This window comes from Dendrobates tinctorius, unplaced genomic scaffold (genome assembly GCF_039654945.1).
Source record: "Dendrobates tinctorius isolate UK_male_01 unplaced genomic scaffold, ASM3965494v1 ptg000011l, whole genome shotgun sequence".
In the NCBI taxonomy this organism is placed as follows: Eukaryota; Metazoa; Chordata; class Amphibia; order Anura; family Dendrobatidae; genus Dendrobates; species Dendrobates tinctorius.
This window is the reverse complement of record NW_027361679.1, coordinates 70,055,672-70,074,338: the sequence shown is the minus strand read 5'-3', so window position 1 is coordinate 70,074,338 and position 18,667 is coordinate 70,055,672. Positions and strand designations below refer to the sequence as shown.

The 18,667-nt window shown below is 46.3% G+C and overlaps 1 protein-coding gene across 1 annotated transcript in view; it reads left to right on the top strand.

Annotated features, from left to right (window-relative positions):
* Positions 1–4,053: 4,053 nt before the first annotated feature.
* KCMF1 (potassium channel modulatory factor 1) overlaps positions 4,054–18,667 on the top strand; it is a 79,992-nt gene continuing 65,378 nt past the window's right edge. Inside the window, exon 1 of the mRNA XM_073543153.1 lies at positions 4,054–4,410. Within this exon, the coding sequence (XP_073399254.1) occupies positions 4,395–4,410 (16 nt within the window). The 5' untranslated portion in view covers positions 4,054–4,394. The remainder of the gene's footprint in view (positions 4,411–18,667) is intronic.

Genomic DNA, 18,667 nt, shown 5'->3' with positions numbered 1-18,667 from the left:
GGTGGCATAGTGTGTTACTTATGGTAGGCCTTGTTACATTGGTCCCAGCTCTCTGCAGTTCATTCACTAGGTCCCCCCGCGTGGTTCTGGGATTTTTGCTCACCGTTCTTGTGATCATTCTGACCCCACGGGGTGGGACTTTGCGTGGAGCACCAGATCGAGGGAGATTATCAGTTGTATTGTATGTCTTCCATTTTCTAATTATTGCTCCCACAGTTGATTTCTTCACTCCAAGCTGGTTGGCTATTGCAGATTCAGTCTTCCCAGCCTGGTGCAGGGCTACAATTTTGTTTCTGGTGTCCTTTGACAGCTCTTTGGTCTTCACCATAGTGGAGTTTGGAGTCAGACTGTTTGAGGGTGTGCACAGGTGTCTTTTTATACTGATAACAAGTTTAAACAGGTGCCATTACTACAGGTAATGAGTGGAGGAAAGAGGAGACTCTTAAAGAAGATGTTACAGGTCTGTGAGAGCCAGAAATCTTGATTGCTTGTTTCTGACCAAATACTTATTTTCCACCATAATATGCAAATAAAGTGAAACAAAAACAGACAATGTGATTTTCTGGATTTTTTTTCTCAGTTTGTCTCCCATAGTTGAGGTCTACCTATGATGTAAATTACAGACGCCTCTCATCTTTTTAAGTGGTGGAACTTGCACTATTGCTGACTGACTAAATACTTTTTTGCCCCACTGTATGTGAGCATTGCGAAGCTTTGCATTTTGTAGCAGAGATACCTTCTGATAACAACTTTACGCTCTGCTGTCAGAAGGGTAAAGTCCATGTACCCATACTACAATATCCTGATGTCTTTACACGTTTGCTGAAAGGGCAAAGTGAATTTAGCAAAAATTTCATGGATAATATTCGAAGTATTAACAGTTCCTTTGCTTTTGCCTCCATGGGTGCAAATATTTCACCACCTCCTGGATATGGCCCATACTGTTTCCGCATACATGGCCAGATCTATCATAGAACTGAAACACTACATCCCTCAGATGACCAGCAACGCGCATTTGCCCAACTTTACATTCTCGATACCACTACCGCAAACGAACAACGCTTACGATGTAAAGAAAATCAAAAATGTCATCCTACATTGATGAACATTATTGCCCTTCAAATCCAAACTATTAATCCTTTTGTGGAAGCTTATCAAATGTTACGTGATGTGGAAGAACAAGTAAAAATTAAGTCTCTACAAAACGGAACTGTCATGCCAAACATCACTATGGCTATTAAACAAGATCGTACTCAAGACCCTCGACGCTACAATAATCCCACTGTCAGTGAAGTAGCAGTCGTGTTTCAAAATGACAATGGTGAGCCACTAATGTCCACTCGCAGGATTTCAGAATACTCAAGATGGCATGGCTGCAAGAACATGTCGCCGGCGTGGACAATGTCGGGATCCAGGATGGCGCCGGCGGAAGATGTCGGGGATCGTGGAGCAGCGACGATGACGGTGTGAGTATGAGAGACGGAGTGAGAGAAAGGGTCGTATGTGGAGTGAAAGAGTGAATGGACGTGAGTGGAGATGGTGAAAGGTGAGAGGAGTGTGTGTTGAGGCGGTGTGGTGTGTTGAGGAGGTGTGTGTGTATTGAGGGTTAACATGGCAAGAGGTGTGTCACTATCCTCTCGATGCGATAGCATCGGGCCTTAATCTACTATAATAAATGCGCTAAGCAGCTTCCGGGTTGTAACAACTTCCATCCAGTTGTAACTGGTGACGTCACAGCACACCTCTTGTCATGTTAACCCTCAACACACCACTCCTCAACACACACTCCTCTCACCTTTCACTATCTCCACTAATGTCCACTCGCAGGATTTCAGAATACTCAAGATGGCAGGGCCGCAAGAACATGTCGCCGGCACGGACAACGTCGGGATCCAGGATGGCGCCGGCGGAAGATGTCGGGGATCATGGAGCAGCGACGATGACCGTGTGAGTATGAGAGACGGAGTGAGAGAAAGGGTCGTATGTGGAGTGAAAGAGTGAGTGGATGTGAGTGGAGATGGTGAAAGGTGAGAGGAGTGTGTGTTGAGGAGGTGTGTGTGTATTGAGGGTTAACATGGCAAGAGGTGTGTCACTATCCTCTCGATGCGATAGCATCGGGCCTTAATCTAGTATGGGACATATTATTCTATGGAGCATCTTATGGGGCCATTATTAACTTTTATGGAGCATTATATGGGGTGCATTTTGTATGGAGCATCTTATGGGGCCATCATGGACTGTATTGAGCATTATATGGGGCTCCTGATTCAATATGGATGTTCAAAAACATTTAACCTACTGATGTCTCAATTAATTTTACTTTTATTGGCATCTAATTTTATTTTTGAAATTTACCAGCATGCGCCAGTATTTTTCAGCGCAGTCTATGCCCCGGAAGTCTTCACATGCAGGACACACTTCGGGGGCATAGACCGCGCTGAAAAATACTGGTGCATGCGCAGTACCAATTATATGCTTTGCCCACAGTTGGGCAAAGTATACTGCGCAAGCGCCGGAGGCCTTTTTAATGCGCAAGCGTGGAAAACTACGGCATCTGTGATATTCACAGATGAAGATTACGTTCAGCAAGCCGAGGGGGGGGGGACAAGGCGAATAAGCCCCGCCTATCGGATCAGATGGTGGTGATTTCCATACATCTCCACCAAGAAAAAAAAAGTATTTATGCATCAAAGGTGCGAGGTCGGGGGGAATCAAAAGTCCTAATAGGATCCTTATGGGACGCACAATTGGGTGATATCTTTACATGATATCACTAAAAATGCGTTACAGATTCCCTTTAACAGTATGAAGGAGGGGACAGTGATGCCAGAGCTGATTGGACCAGGTTCCCCGCATCATGTTCCCACATGCATCTATTAGCCCTCTGTGTCTGTACTGTTACACACTTAACATTATGGCTGGTCCATACAATCAGGGCTACTGTTACCAACCACCTTTTGTGTCTACATGTTTCCTCATACTGTAGATTGTAAGTTTCTGAGCAGGGCTCTCATTCCTCTTGGTATCTGTTATGATCTATGTGATTATTGTTATGCTGTAATGTCTATCATCTGTACAAGTCCCCTCTGAAATGTAAAGTGCTGCTGAATATGTCGGCGCTATAGAAATAAAATTTATTATTATTATACTATTATTGGACGCAGGGCTCACATGTCATAACAACCGCATGAGAGCCCCGGGACTGCGAGTGCCTACACCGCTGGAACAGCACCGACTCCGGAGGTGAGTATAGGCTTTTTTATTTTATCAGCGCCAAACATTTAGATCAGGTAGGGGCTGTCCTAGAAGTGGACAACCCCTTTAAGCATCTAATGAGCATGTGCAAACATCATTGTGTGAGGAAGGTCAGCTGTGACATCCCTATTGTGACTGATGGATCCTGTGTATAGAGGCGTTACCTGTCCTTGTGATCAGGGCTGCGGAGTCGGTGTCATGGAAATTGAGGAGTCGGAGGTTTGGCTTACCGACTCCACAGCCCTGCTGTAATCCGGTCTCTGCTGATAAAAAAAAACCCTGCTGAAAACTCTTCCTGAAAGGACAGGAATTAGGTCAATAAAAGCCTCACTGGCCAGTGTATTTATGGGTGGATTGCTCTAGCTTTCTAGAACTAGTTTTGGACCAGGCTATTTCCCCCTTTCCTCACAAGGTATATTTTTTCATATATGCCTTTTAATAGTTAAGCATTTTTTTTCTAATTCGGATATTCACATTTTTGTCTTTTTTTCCGGGACATTTATGTGATTTTTATATTCTTTTGATGAAATTGAGAATAATGTAAAGAAAAATAGGGAATAAGTCTATTTTATTTTCTGACATAAAACAACGCTCACAGAAAAAGGGAAACACAAACAGATGAGCTGGAAAATGCCCTGGAAACTGTGGCAAACAGGGATGTAAACATGCAGAACAATCAGCCCGTGAGCGGCCTGTGACCAGGGGACCCCACTGCTGCCCCGGTACACCTGAGGGAGGGCTGACGCCTTCTAATGCCCCCATTATACTACACACGGCTGGCGGAAGATGAGGCTTGTGCCGGGGGGGAAACTGACGAGACGCCCAGAGCGACCAGGCGCAGGCTTCCATTGCGGCCTACTTGGTTGCCAATGGCAACCCCTCAGGAGCGCTGCCAGCTCGCCTCCATAGCGCGCCATTGTGTGTGCCCGGCCCCTGCACAGCTACATTCTGGTCTGTGCCCTCAGTATCACAGGAGTCCGGTGTGAGGAGCGCCCCGTACAGGCAGGCAGCGGAGGCAGTCGGTGCAGTGTGTCAGGAGGAAGAGGAGGGGAGTGAGGAGGAAGCACACCAGTCTCTGCTCTCTCACTAGGAGGAGGAGTCGGAGCAGCAGCTGCAGCGGCGGCGGCCTGAGCGGTAGGATGTCCCGACATGAAGGTGAGAGCCGGGGGGAGGACAGTGGCGAGGACCCGGGCTCCCCGGGTGTAGGCACAGGCTGGCACAGGGCGCCCGCGGCCATTACATAGGCTCCCGCTCAGCTCTCCAGGCCTGGGCCTCCTCCCCCGGCGTAGCCGGCTCCTGTCTCCATGTCCGGGTGGCCTTGTGGTCGCGACATGTCGCCACGTCCCTGCCCGTAGCTGTCGCCCTGTCCTGTGCCCACCTCGCCCAGAGCTTGCTCCTGCGGTGCCCGGGGCCTTCCTTGCCTTGAGGCCGAGGCTTGCGGCCCGGCACCGGAGAGCGGCCGCCCGTGTCACTGTACACACGTGTGGCGCCTGCCTCCCCCACGCACATGCTGGTGTGGAGCTCCGTGTGCCCGGCAGGCGGCTGCCCGGCAGGCTGGGTGACTGGTGGCGGCGGGCAGGAGGGAGAGGCCCGGGAGGAGGGATTGCACTGTCATCCGAGGGAGGAGGGGAGCACACCGGCACACGTCCATGGCCGCTGTGTACATGTGCTGAGGGGCCGTGTCCGGTGCTCGTCTCTTGTGCTATGTGTGGTAATGTCCTGCCATTGTGGCTCACATTCATGAAAGCTGCTGGAGTGGCTCCACTGACCAATCAGACTCCTGCTATCATTCTTGCTGGGCAGGTTCAGAAATGAAACCAGCCTCCTGATTGGTTATGATTAGACCAGCACTCCTAATGGACTAGTTGACGGGTACAGGTTAACCATGCATGTGACCACATAGAGCAGGGACGTGGTATCTAACAATGCGCTCCCTCGCTATGGTAGTAGATGGAAAGGAGCACAAAAAATACTGGAACGGAAAACAGACCCCGACGTGAATTGTAGATTGGCAGCGTACGCCACTTTCATAGACATTTGTAGGAAACCTAAAGTGTTAATGTAGATATTGACTACCTCATTGTGGCATCCGGCCAGCTCCGTGGTGTATATACTGGTAGGATAACCATCTTCTGAGATTTTCTCTCGTTTATGATAAAAACCCTTCAATCCGATGCAAGTCCATGGAGGTGTTAGAGATGAGTATGATGGGAAGGTGAGATGGCTCGCTTATATCCAGTGGGCATAGGTTGTCTTGTCGGCTAGTCATCTACCCACCCTGGGCCTGCTGCAATGACTTAAGGGCTGGTAGACACATATCCCTTTTTGGTATTAGTACAGCTGTTCTTGGATCGTTCTCTCATATACCTTTTTTTCTGATACAGCGTATTGGGTTTATTCACAGATGGGCAGGTACGCTGTGGATTCTTTGTCCCGTGTCTGCAGCATGCAGCTTTTACCGAGTAGCCACTCGGAGTGGATCATCAATTTACATTCTCACTGTGGATAAGTGATTGTGTAAAGCTTTTGCTACAGACAGGCGATGAAATCCCCCAACAAGTTGATAAAGAAAGTCTACCACAAATCTGAGCCCACACCGTTCCATCCACAGCATGTGGGTAAGGCCACATGCACACATTCAGTATTTGGTGAGTTTTTTACCCCAGTATCTGTAAGCCAAAACCAGGAGTGGGTGATAAACACAGAAGTGGTGACGTGTTTCTATTATACTTCTCCTCTGATTGTTCCACTCCTGGTTTTGGCTTACAAATACAGGGGTAAAAAACTCACCAAATACTCTGTGTGCACATTATCCTAACAGTGATGTATCTGGTAACATTGTCCCGACCAATGCAGCCCCTTCATCAGACCCCTACAGATGGCACCAGTGTTGTATATTCTAGTGCTCACACACAGTAAGGATCTCTGTAAGGCCTCATGCACACTTCAGTATTTCCTAAGTATTTGTTTTTAACCATCCGTCTTTTCAAGGAGTGGATCCTGACCTTAAAACTAAAATTTCTACTACTTCCCTTTTTTCGCATACTCTCCTCGAATACTGAAGTGTTGATTGGGCTCTTGTTGGCAAATCTTTTGAAAATGAAAGTGGTTCTTAAAGTAAAGGTTTGCTTTTAGGACCTTGCCCCTGGAACACCGCAGAATATTAAGCAGCTCTCCTCTCAGTACTGTGCCCGTTAGGGTAATGGTGTCTAAGGCTGGTTTCACACTAGCGTTTTGCAGGGTTGCGGATGGCAGCCTTCTTCCTCTGTGAAGCCCCGCCCACTGCCACACCTCTTCCTTCAGCTCCGCCTACATCTGCCTGCCTCCTGCGTACCCTATCTTTAACATTGGGTACGCAGGCCATGCGGATGTATGCGGATGCCTCTGCCTGCGTCGTTTTGACACTGCGACGACCGCAACAAAATGCAACATGTTGCGTACGAAAACAGATTCAGACATCCACATGGCCTGCGTACCCAATGTTACAGATAGGTACGCAGGAGGCAGGCAGACGTAGGCACAGCTGAAGAAAGTAGTGCGGCAGTGGGCAAGGCTTAACAGAGGAACTACGCAGCCATCCGCAGCCCTGCCGAGAGGTAAAGTTTTTCCCGTGGAGAGAGAAGTTGACGTAGGGAGACTTATAGGAAATGCAGAGTTCAAGTGGAATTTGGCTACTAAAGTACTCTTTAGAGGGAAAGAGGACTGAAAATATAGCTCCACATATTAAAGAAGGGTCCCTAAAATTCAATATTGGCTCTTTGAAGGGCCTTGCCACATGACTTGGGATATGAAGCCAAACCATAAATGCCCATTTGCTGACTTGGAAACCCCTCAGCTGAAGTTCCGATTCACTTCTATGAGATGGCGTACACATTGCAGGCTCACATTTCTTCTGCCTATGGGCCTGTATTAAACCCATGTGTCATTATTGTGTAGGTATTTTCATATCAGCATTATGTGACTTGTGGAGGGAACCAACAATCCTTAAGGAACGTCTTGAAAGTGTTGCATCATCTACACATCATGTATACTGATGTCCTGTATCTGCAATACCTCTCTGGTGCTTCAGAACTTTAATGGGAAAAGAGTGAGCAGTCATCTCATGTTTAACTTTCATATTAAAGATGAACTATTGGCTGACAATTTGGGCAGATTTGTTAGGTAAAGTGGCTGACCTATGAGGATAACTTCTGTCAATATGCCCTAATAGGACTTGACATTATACAGGTCAATCACCCACTTGGACCCCCTGCCTCATACTGCTCTGATGGACCTGGCCTTTATTTCATAGGATAGGATGTAATTTTACATTTCCCCTGCTTAGGAAAAATACATGCCACTTTCCATGGTGTTATCGACTGATCACTGCATGAGTCTTTATTCCAGTTTCACACGTCCAAAACAACAAGGACTGTGCTTAGATCGCAGGTCTCGGCCTGACTTTTGGTTCTCCTGATCTGAGTCAAATGCCTTATAGGCCAAGATCAGGAGACCCAACGATCAGGCTGAGTTTTATGGGTATGTGAAACCCCACTGCGGTTTCTTTCGCCGCTGAAGCTGATCTATCTGTTTCCATGCTTTAGAGCTCATACTCACATGCGAGTATCTTGGACTAGTGTCGCACGTCAATACCCGGCACTGCCGCTGGCAGTCGTATCGGAGCATTCAGCGGCATGTATTTCTATGCAGCTGATCGCTCCGCTCCCGAGTGTTGGGTATTGACGTTCGAGACTCATCTGAGTTTCTCGCATGTGAGTATGAGCCCTTAGACAAAGTTCAGACAATGAGTATTTGGTGAGTTTATTTCAGTATCTGTAAGCCAAAACCAGGAGTGGAACAATCAGAGGAAAATTATAATAGAAACACATCACCACTTCTGTATTTATCACCCACTCCTGGTTTTGGCTTACAGATACTGATGTAATACTGACCAAATACTAAATAATAATAATAATAAATTTTATTTTTATATCGCCGACATATTCCGCAGCACTTTACATTTCAGAGGGGATTTGTACAGACAATAGACATTACAGCATAACAATAATCACATACAGTAGATTATAACAAATAACAAGAGGAGTGAGGACCCTGCTCGCAAGCTTACAGTCTATGAGGAAAGAGGGAGACACGAAAGGTGGGTGGCAACAGTTGCTCTGATTGTATGGACCAGCCATAATGTTAAGTGTGTAACAGTACAGACACAGAGGGCTAATGGATGCATAAAGCATGTGGGAACATGATGCTGGGAACCTGGTTATGGTAAAACTTTTGGCTCTGCCACACAGGGATAGGTTAGGTTAATGTGTTGAGGCGATAGGCCAGTCTGAATAAATGCGTTTTCAGGACACGCTTAAAATTGTGGGGATTGGGGACTAATCGTATTGACCTGGGAAGTGCATTCCAAAGAATTGGCGCCGCACGTGTAAAGTCTTGGAGACGGGAGTGGGAGGTTCTGACTATTGAGGATACTAACCTCAGGTCATCAGCAGAACGGAGGGCGCGGGTAGGGTGGTATACTGAAACAAGGGAGGAGATGTAGGGTGGTGCTGAGCCATGGAGGGCTTTGTGGGTGAGGGTAATAAGTTTATACTGAATTCTGGAGTGGATGGGTAGCCAGTGTAATGACTGGCACAAGGTAGAGGCATCGGTGTAACGATTGGCGAGGAATATGATCCTGGCTGCAGCATTCAAGACAGATTGGAGAGGGGAGAGTTTGGTAAGAGGGAGACCGATTAGAAGAGAGTTACAATAGTCGAGACGAGAATGAATAAGAGAAACAGTAAGAGTTTTTGCAGAGTCAAAAGTAAGAAAAGGTCGAATTCTAGAAATGTTTTTGAGGTGCAGATGACAAGAGCGAGCCAGTGATCGAATGTGGGGGGCAAAGGAAAGCTCGGAATCAAGTATGACCCCAAGACAGCGGGCATGTTGCTGGGGAGTAATAGTGGAACCACACACAGAAATAGCAATGTCGGGTATAGGTACATTAGTAGAGGGAGGAAACACCAGGAGTTCAGTCTTTGACAGGTTCAGTTTCAGATATAGTGAGGACATGATATTAGACACAGCGTTTAGACAATCGCCAGTGTTTTCTAGAAAGGCTGGCGTGATGTCAGGAGAAGAAGCGTATAATTGGGTGTCATCAGCATAGAGATGGTACTGGAAACCAAATCTACTGATTGTTTGACCAATAGGGGCAGTGTACAAGGAGAAGAGGAGGGGGCCTAGAACTGATCCTTGAGGAACCCCAACAGTAAGGGGAAGGTGAGAGGAGGAGGAACCGGCAAAAGAAACAGTAAAGGAGCGGTCGGAGAGATAGGAGGAGAACCAGGAGAGAACGGTGTCCTTGAGGCCAATGGAATGGAGCATAGTGAGGAGGAGCTGATGATCCACAGTGTCGAATGCTGCAGAGAGATCCAAGAGAATTAGCATGGAGTAATGACCATTTGATTTAGCTGTTAGCAGATCATTAGAGACTTTAGTGAGGGCAGTTTCAGTGGAGTGTAAAGAGCGGAAACCGGATTGGAGAGGGTCGAGAACAGAGTTTTCTGAGAGATAGCGGATAAGACGGGAGTGGACCAGGCGTTCCAGGAGTTTAGAGATGAAGGGAAGATTAGAGACAGGTCTATAGTTAGCGGCACAGTTTTGGTCGAGGGATGGTTTTTTAAGTAGTGGATGTATGATGGCATGCTTAAATGAGGAGGGAAAAATACCAGAAGAGAGAGAGAGGTTAAATATTTTAGTTAGGTGAGGGGTGACAGCAGGGGAAAGGGACTGGAGGAGATGTGACGGAAATGGGTCACTGGTGCAAGTAGTTGGGCGAGAAGATGCAAGGAGCCTGCTTACTTCTTCTTCTGTGACTGGTTCAAAATCAGAGAGTGAGTTAGATGCAGTGGGGGAGGGAGGACAGTGCATGGTATGAGGGGATTTGGAGATAATTTCCTGTCGGATCTGGTCAATTTTTTCTTTGAAGTAATTGGCCAGATCGTCAGCTCGGAGCTCCGTGGTTGGGGCCTGTACTCTTGGATTGAGTAGAGAATGAAAAGTGTCAAAGAGACGTTTCGGGTTATTGGACAGTGAGGTGATGAGGGTGTTGAAATAGGTTTGTTTGGAGAGGTGAAGGGCAGTGTTGTATGTTCTAAGCATAAACTTAAAATGGATGAAATCTTCGTGTAGATTGGATTTTCTCCACAGACGTTCGGTGCACCTGGAGCACCTCTGCAGGAAACGTGTTTGCACCGTGTGCCAGGGTTGTCGCCGTCTGTGTTGTGGTGTTCTATTTATAGGGGGTGCAAATTCATCCAGGGCACTTTGAAGTGTTTCATTGTAATGCTTCAATGCAGAATCAGGACATGAGAGGGAGGAGATAGGGGCCAATGAAGACTGCAAGTTCTTCAGAAGTTTCTGGGTGTTAATGGCCTGTATGTTTCTATAAGTCTGGACAGTGTGGGTGACCTGAGCAGCCTGGCAGTTCTGTATAGAGAATGAAAGAAGATTGTGGTCAGAGAGCGGGAGAGGGGAGTTTGCAAAATCATCCACTGCACAAAGCCGAGAGAAGACCAAGTCGAGGGAGTTTCCGTCTTCATGCGTTGGAGAATTAGTAAGCTGCGAAAGGCCAAATGAGGAGGTTAGAGATAAAAGGTGAGTAGCAGATGGGGAGAGGGGAAGAGCAATGGGGATGTTGAAATCTCCCATGATGAGGGTAGGGATGTCACAGGAGAGAAAATGTGGAAGCCAAGTGGCAAAATGATCCAGGAACTGATGGGAGGGGCCGGGAGGACGATACACCACCGCCACTTGCATGGAGAAGGGGGTGTAGAGTCTGACGGCATGGACCTCAAAAGAAGGGAAGACAAGTGAGGGTACTTGAGGGAAACCTGAAAGGTACATTTTGGTGATAGGAGCAGACCAACGCCTCCACCAGCTCTATTGTCTGATCTTGGGGTATGAGAGAAGTGTAGCCCCCCGTATGAAAGAGCAGCAGCAGCGGTAGTATCTGACTGCTGGATCCAGGTTTCAGTAAGAGCCAGGAGGTTAAGAGAATTAGAAAGGAAGAAGTCATGAATGAAGGAGAGTTTGTTACACACTGAGCGAGAATTCCAAAGTGCACAATTAAGAGAGACAGATGGCATGCAGGGAATATTAATAAGATTAGAGGGGTTTCTGAGTGTAGCAGTGGGGGGGTTTGACTTTCTATAACATGGGGGACCAGGGTTGGGAGCAATGTCTCTAAATGTGTGAATGTGGTCATACACAGCAGCTCTTTTTGTAGCACATGGTCACAATAAGGCTAGGTTTACACCAATGTATTTTCTCTCATTGGACCCATTATGCAAATGCAAGTTTGATCAGAGAGTGATCCGATTTTCTGGGATGATGAGAAAATGGGGAAAAAAAATCTCTACTTGTCAGTCTCTGAAAATCTGACAGCACTGAGATATTATCTCAGCACAGTTCAATGTTTTCTAAGGATTCCTTGACTTGCATAACCTAGTGTGATCTAAATTTTGGATCAAAGCTGGGCATGCTGCTCAATCCAAGGAAAAAAATCGGACATGTGCATATAGAATAACATTGGTCTGAATGCAATCCAATGTTTTGTCTGGTCACACTCGGACCAAAAATACGGTCATGTGCCTAAACCCTCAGTGAGATTAGTTTGAAGCTGATTTCCCTTACAAGAGTGATAATCATAACAAGCTACAAGTCAGTAAAAAATGTGAAACTATGGGGAGAGTGAGCTTCTTGCCACATGTGGTTGGTTCTGGTCGGCAGAAGCACATCTGGCCCGTGACTTGTTTCCTCCATACAGACAGTACAATATGGTAATGTGATGACTGTCAGTGTGATTGAGGCCGTAGTAGAAGAAAACCGTAGGATCTGCTTGGTAACTGCTTGACTAGCTAAGGCCTGTTTCACACTTCTATTTTTGTGTCCGCCAAACGGATCCGTTGCCGCTTTTTTGACGGAAACTGATGCAAACGGATCTGTTTTTAAAAAAAACGGATCCGTTTTTTTGACGGATCCGCGGTAACCACTAATGGAAGTCTATGGGACAAAAAAAACGGATCCTGCAAAAAAATGGCGGATCCGTTTTTTTACGGAAACCAACGGATTTTGACGGATTTGAAAAAACGGAAGTGTGAAACAGGCCATACCAAATGATAGGCATTTGTATGAAAGAAAGGTCAGTCTATACCAATGCCTTAGGGCCCTGTCACACATAGCGATCTCGCTACCGAGATCGCTGCTAGGTCACAAGTTTTGTGACACTACAGCGATCTCACCAGCGAGATCGCTGTGTGTGGCAGCGATCAGCGACTGGCCCCCCTGCCGGTATCGCTGATCGCTCTTGGAAAGCCCTGGACATTTCTTTGATCGCTGGTCTCCCGCTGGCCAGCACGCATCGCTGTGTGTGACAGGAGAGAGACCAGCGATCCACTGGTAACTAAGGTACACATCGGGTATCTAAGGGACGTGCGTCACTTAGAAACCCGATGTGTACCTTAGTTACCAGCTCCCTGCATCAGCGTACTGGTAGCTAATGTACACAGCGACGCCGCGTGCTCGGCGTCGCTGGTGAAGCTGTCTGTTTGACAGCTCACCAGCGATCACATAGCAACTCACCAGCGATCCTGACACGTTGATATCGTTGTCGGGATCGCTGGTGAGTCGCTATGTGTGACGGGGCCTTTACCATTGATGGCCACTGATGGATCTGTCTGTTTACACAGTGGCCATCAGTCACTGAGGGGCAGGAGCACCAGGCTCATCAACACAGCAAATTGTAATGAAATCTACTGTTTTCTTGCTGTACTATACAATGGTGTAATTTTTTTACCGTTTATACGACATTATATTTATAAAGTGACTACCTTAGGTTGCCATAACACCTTAATTTTAAGGCTGAGTGCAGACGTACTTTTTGGCCCTGCGGATTTTTCCGCGCAGAATGGAAGAAATCCGCAGGTCAAATGACCTGCATTTTTCCTGTGGATTTCTTCCATTTTTCATGCGGTTTTCTTGCAGTTTTTGTGCGGTTTTCCATTGCGGTTTTCCCCCTGCGGATTTGGTGACAGGGGAGATAGAAAACTGCACAAAAGAAGTAACATGCTGTGGATTTTGTACCGCGGAAAAATCCGCAGCGTCTGCACAGCGTTTTTTTTTTTACATTCATTTTAAGGTTACTGTACATCACAATGCGGATATGCAACGTTTCTGCGCGGTAAAATCCGCTGCGGAACCGCTGCAAATCTGCATCGTGTGCACACAGCCTAATATTGCCAGCAAAGTACCAGTATAGGTTGCTTTTTCACTGTTTCAGGAGACACAATCAGAAAGCATATATTACGGTAATATCTATGCGTAAAGGTGATCCGTCCTTACATGCCAGCCCGAAACCAGAACTTACAGCACCCACTCACCTGTACCAATCGTAGCACTTTAATATAAATCCACAGTGCAGTTGTCATCCTCGTACACTTAGACAAGTGCACACCCTCACATCCTTTACTGACCGGTGCTCCAGCATGGAAGTCTCATAGTTTACCCCATGGAACCTCACACCCTGTCAGCTGCTCTGAAATGGTCACATGACTGCTTAGACAGGAGTCCTGACGCTAAGTGGAACTACGTTACACAACCCAGGAAGTGATTTTTTTTTTTTTTTTTTTTTTTTTTTTATAAATAAAGCACTCTCGTTTTACGCTTATGAATGGAATTGCACACCTGGTATAATCCCCTTTTTATTAGGTCTGCCACATACACAATATTGCAGATGCAACCAATTGAAGGGGGTTTCCACCTATTAGGGCCTTTTTTTCCTTATACCGTGTTTAAATGTATGTTTTTGCAGCTAATGATTCTTGCAATTGGGTTTCATTTAAAACTGTTACTTTCTTTTGCTTTTACAGGCTCTTTGATGTTGTCTCTGATGATAAATTTGCAAGCTCCATATCTGACCCTTAGAACCAGCACACAGATGGATTTTTAGTTCATGCATTCTACTGACAGCAATAGACAGTGTAACAATAGACAGTGTAACACAGAGGCTATAGTAGGCAAGCGGTGCAACATTTTTAATGAAGCCCAATTGCAGAAATTATTATTTTTTTTAGTCAAAAATACAAGCATTCTAGTAAGAAAAAAAATGTATCGATAGGTGGGACAACTTGTTGACTAGTCAGATGAAAAAAATAAGTACTTGGAATATGGTGTGGGGCAAATACAGGTGCCCGGAAGAAGATGCACCTAGAAATCTGCATTATTATTATTATTATACATTTTTATAGCGCCATTTATTCCATGGCGCTTTACATATGAAAAGGGGTGGGCAAATATGGACAAGTACAATAAACATTAGCAAAACAAGGCCCACACAAGTACAGAAGGAGAGAGGACTCTGACCGCAAGGGCTCACAGTCTACAGGGGATGGGTGAGGATACACTAGGAGAGGGTAGAGCTGGTCATGCGGCTGTTCAGTAGAATGAAGATCACTGCAGGTTTTAGGCTTGTCGGAAGAGGTGGGTCTTCAGGTTCTTTTTGAAGGTTTCCATGGTAGGCGAGAGTCTGATGTGTTGGGATAGAGAATTCCAGAGTATGGGGGAAGCATGGGAGAAGTCTTGTATGCGGTTGTAGGAAGAAGAGATAAGAGGCAAGTAGAGAAGGAGATGGTTGTAGGAAGAAGATATGAGGCAAGTAGAGAAGGAGATCTTGAGAGGATCGAAGGTTGCGTGTAGGTAAGTACTGGGAGTCCATATCACAGACGTATGGGGGAGACAGGTTGTGGATGGCTTTGTATGTCATAGTTAGGGTTTTGAACTGGAGCCTCTGGATTATAGGAAGCCAATGAAGGGCTTGGTATAGGGGAGGGGCTGGGGAATAATGGGGATAAAGGTGGATTAGACGGGTAGCAGAGTATAGGATGGATTGGAGTGGTGCCAGAGTGCTAGAGGGGAGGCCAGTGAGTAGGAGGTTGCAGTAGTCGATGCGGGAGATAAGGGCATGCACTAGTGTTTTTGTGATTTCATGGTCAAGAAATGCACGGATCTGGGAAATATTTTTGAGTTTGAGATGGCAGGAGGAGGCAAGGGCTTGGATATGTGGCTTGAAAGAGAGGGCAGAATCAAGGATCACCCCAGGGCACCGAGTACGTGGGACTGGGGAAAGTGAACAGCCGTTGACATTGATGGATAGGTCTGGTGGAGGGGTTGAGATAGATGGGGGAAAGATGATGAATTCTGTTTTGTCCATGTTCAGTTTTAGAAAGTGAGCAGAGAAGAAAGCTGAAATAGTAGACCGGCATAGTGGGATTTTGGTCAGTAAGAAGGTGAGGTCAGGTCTAGATAGGTAGATCTGCGTGTCATCAGTGTATAGATGATATTGTAAACCATGGGATTCTATGAGCTGTCCCAGGCCGAAGGTGTAGATGGAGAAGAGTAGGGGTCCTAGAACTGAGCCTTGAGGAACACCGACAGACAGGGGGCGAGGTGAGGAGCTGGTGTCGGAGAGGGAGACACTGAATGTTCGGTCTGTTAGATATGACGAGTTCCAGGATAGGGCCAAGTCTGTGATGCCAAGAGATGAGAGAATCTGTAGCAGGAAGGTATGGTCCACAGTGTCAAAGGCAGAATGCCGGTCCAGGAGGAGGACAGAGTAGTGTCGCTTTTTCTTGGTGGTTAGTAGGTCGTTGGTGACTTTAGTTAGGGCAATTTCAGTTGAGTGATGCAGTCGGAATCCAGATTGTAACTCGTCAAAGAGGGAGCAGGAGAAGAGGGGGGAGGACAGTTCAAGGTGGACATGCTGTTCCAGTAGTTTTGAGGCATAAGGAAAAAGGGATATCGGGCGATAGCTAGACACAGAGGATGGGTCAAGGGTGTTCTTTTTGAGGATGGGTGTGATAGAGGCATGTTTGAAGGATGAGGGGAAGACACCATTTTTAAGGGTCTTTTGGGTTGAAGACTGTGGCGAGGTTAGGGATGAGGTGGGACGGGAGCGGGTCAAGCATGCAAGTGGTGAGGTGTGATCTGGACAGGAGGGTGGAGAGCTGATCTTGATGGAGTAGTTAGTTTTGGTGGAACAGGATTGAGCAGCTAAGAGGGGCATTGGGGCTGCGGGCCAAAGTTTTCTTTGATCGTATCAATCTTCTGCTTAAAGAAAGAGGCAAAGTCTTCAGCAGTGATGAGAGGAGAGGAAGGAGGTGCTGGTGGAAGGAGTAGAGAATTAAAAGTGTTGAAAAGCTGTTTAGGGTTGTGAGACAGGGAGGATATGAGAAATGAGAAGTAGGTTTGTTTTGCGGCAGTGAGCGTGGACTTGAAGCTGGTGAGGGACTGCTTGTATGCCATGAAGTGCTCGGCAGAGTGGGATCTGCATCTGTTCGAGTTGTTTCCTGTTAATGTATATGGTGGTCCTTGGCCACTAAAAGTTCTGGATTTGCTACAACAGCTTCTGAAGTCTATTAAGTTGTAGGGTTACTCCCATATCAGCCATTCACGGCAGAGATGGTGTTTTTGTCTATTTGTGCCATTCTAAATATCACTTATTGACTTCAATGGAAGCGACAGAAATTATAAAGTGCTGCTGTTCTGCTATTTCCCCGAGATCTGACTCTTCATAGCCATAACCTTTGACAAATAAATATCATTTTTGATAGGGTAAAAAGCCCACATAGATGGGGAAATATGTCAAACAGATTGATGCCTAAGCAGAATCCAAGGGCCCCAATGGTGTCTGTCTAGTGCCATTGATGTTTTGCTGTGCAATGGAAGTCACAGCACACTCTGAGCTATTAGAAGATGAAGCCACAAGTCTCTCTTACAATGTGGATCTATGGACCCTCGGTTCTGATGCTCCATTGACTTACATTGAAAAAGCCACTTCAGGTAGTGTGAGCAGGTAAGATTTAGGGAATAAAAACAGGATTGCATCTTTGTTCACATATTGCGTTTTTGCGGCGTTTTGTATTCAAATTTTCAACTGCATTTCACAGCACCAGCAAAGTATGAGATTTCAGAAATCTCATGCACACAGCTTGGTTTTTTTTTTTGATTGTTTGGTTAAAGAGCAGCATGTCACTTCTTTCAGCATTTTTTTTCAGTGTTTTTCACCCATTGAAATTAATTGGTAGTGCAAATACTGCAGGTATCGGTTTTTGCTGTGGTTTTTTTTTTTTTTTGTGCCAAAACCTGATGAAGTTGAATAGATTTTTTTTTTTTTTATGCACTAAACTTTATCAGCATATACACTCACTGGCCACTTTATTAGGTACACCATGCTAGTAAGGGGTTGGACCCCCTTTTGCCTTCAGAACTGCCTCAATTCTTCGTGGCAGAGATTCAACAAGGTGCTGGAAGCATTCCTCAGAGATTTTGGACCATATTGACATGATGGCATCACACAGTTGGCGCAGATTTGTCGGCTGCACATCCCTGATGCGAATCTCCCGTTCCACCACATCCCAAAGATGCTCTATTGGATTGAGATCTGGTGACTGAGGAGGCCATTTGAGTAAAGTAAACTCATTGTCATGTTCAAGAAACCAATCTGAGATGATTCGAGCTTTATGACATGGCGCATTATCCTGCTGAAAGTAGCCATCAGATGTTGGGTACATTGTGGTCATAAAGGGATGGACATGGTCAGCAACAATACTCAGGTAGGCTGTGGCGTTGCAACGATGCTCAATTGGTACCAAGGGGCCCAAAGAGTGCCCAGAAAAAATTCCCCACACCATGACACCACCACCACCAGCCTGAACCGTTGATACAAGGCAGGATGGATCCATGCTTTCATGTTGTTTACGCCAAATTCTGACCCTACCATCCGAATGTCGCAGCAAAAATCGAGACTCATCAGACCAGGCAACGTTTTTCCAATCTTCTACTGTCCAATTTCGATGAGCTTGTGCAAATTGTAGCCTCAGTTTCCTGTTCTTAGCTGAGAGGAGTGGTACCCAGTGTGGTCTTCTGCTGCTGTAGCCCATCTGCCTCAAAGTTCGACGCACTGTGCGTTCAGAGATGCTCTTCTGCCTACCTTGGTTGTAACGGGTGGCAATTTGAGTCACTGTTGCCTTTCTATCAGCTCGAACCAGTCTGCCCATTCTCCTCTGGCATCAACATGGCATTTCCGGCCACAGAACTGCCGCTCACTGGATTTTTTTTCTTTTTCGGACCATTCTCTGTAAACCCTAGAGATGGTTGTGCGTGAAAATCCCAGTAGATCAGCAGTTTCTGAAATTCTCAGACCAGCCCTTCTGGCACCAACAATCATGCCACGTTCAAAGGCACTCAAATCACCTTTCTTCCCCATACTGATGCTCGGTTTGAACTGCAGGAGATTGTCTTGACCATGTCTACATGCCTAAATACACTGAGTTGCCGCCATGTGATTGGCTGATTAGAAATTAAGTCTTAA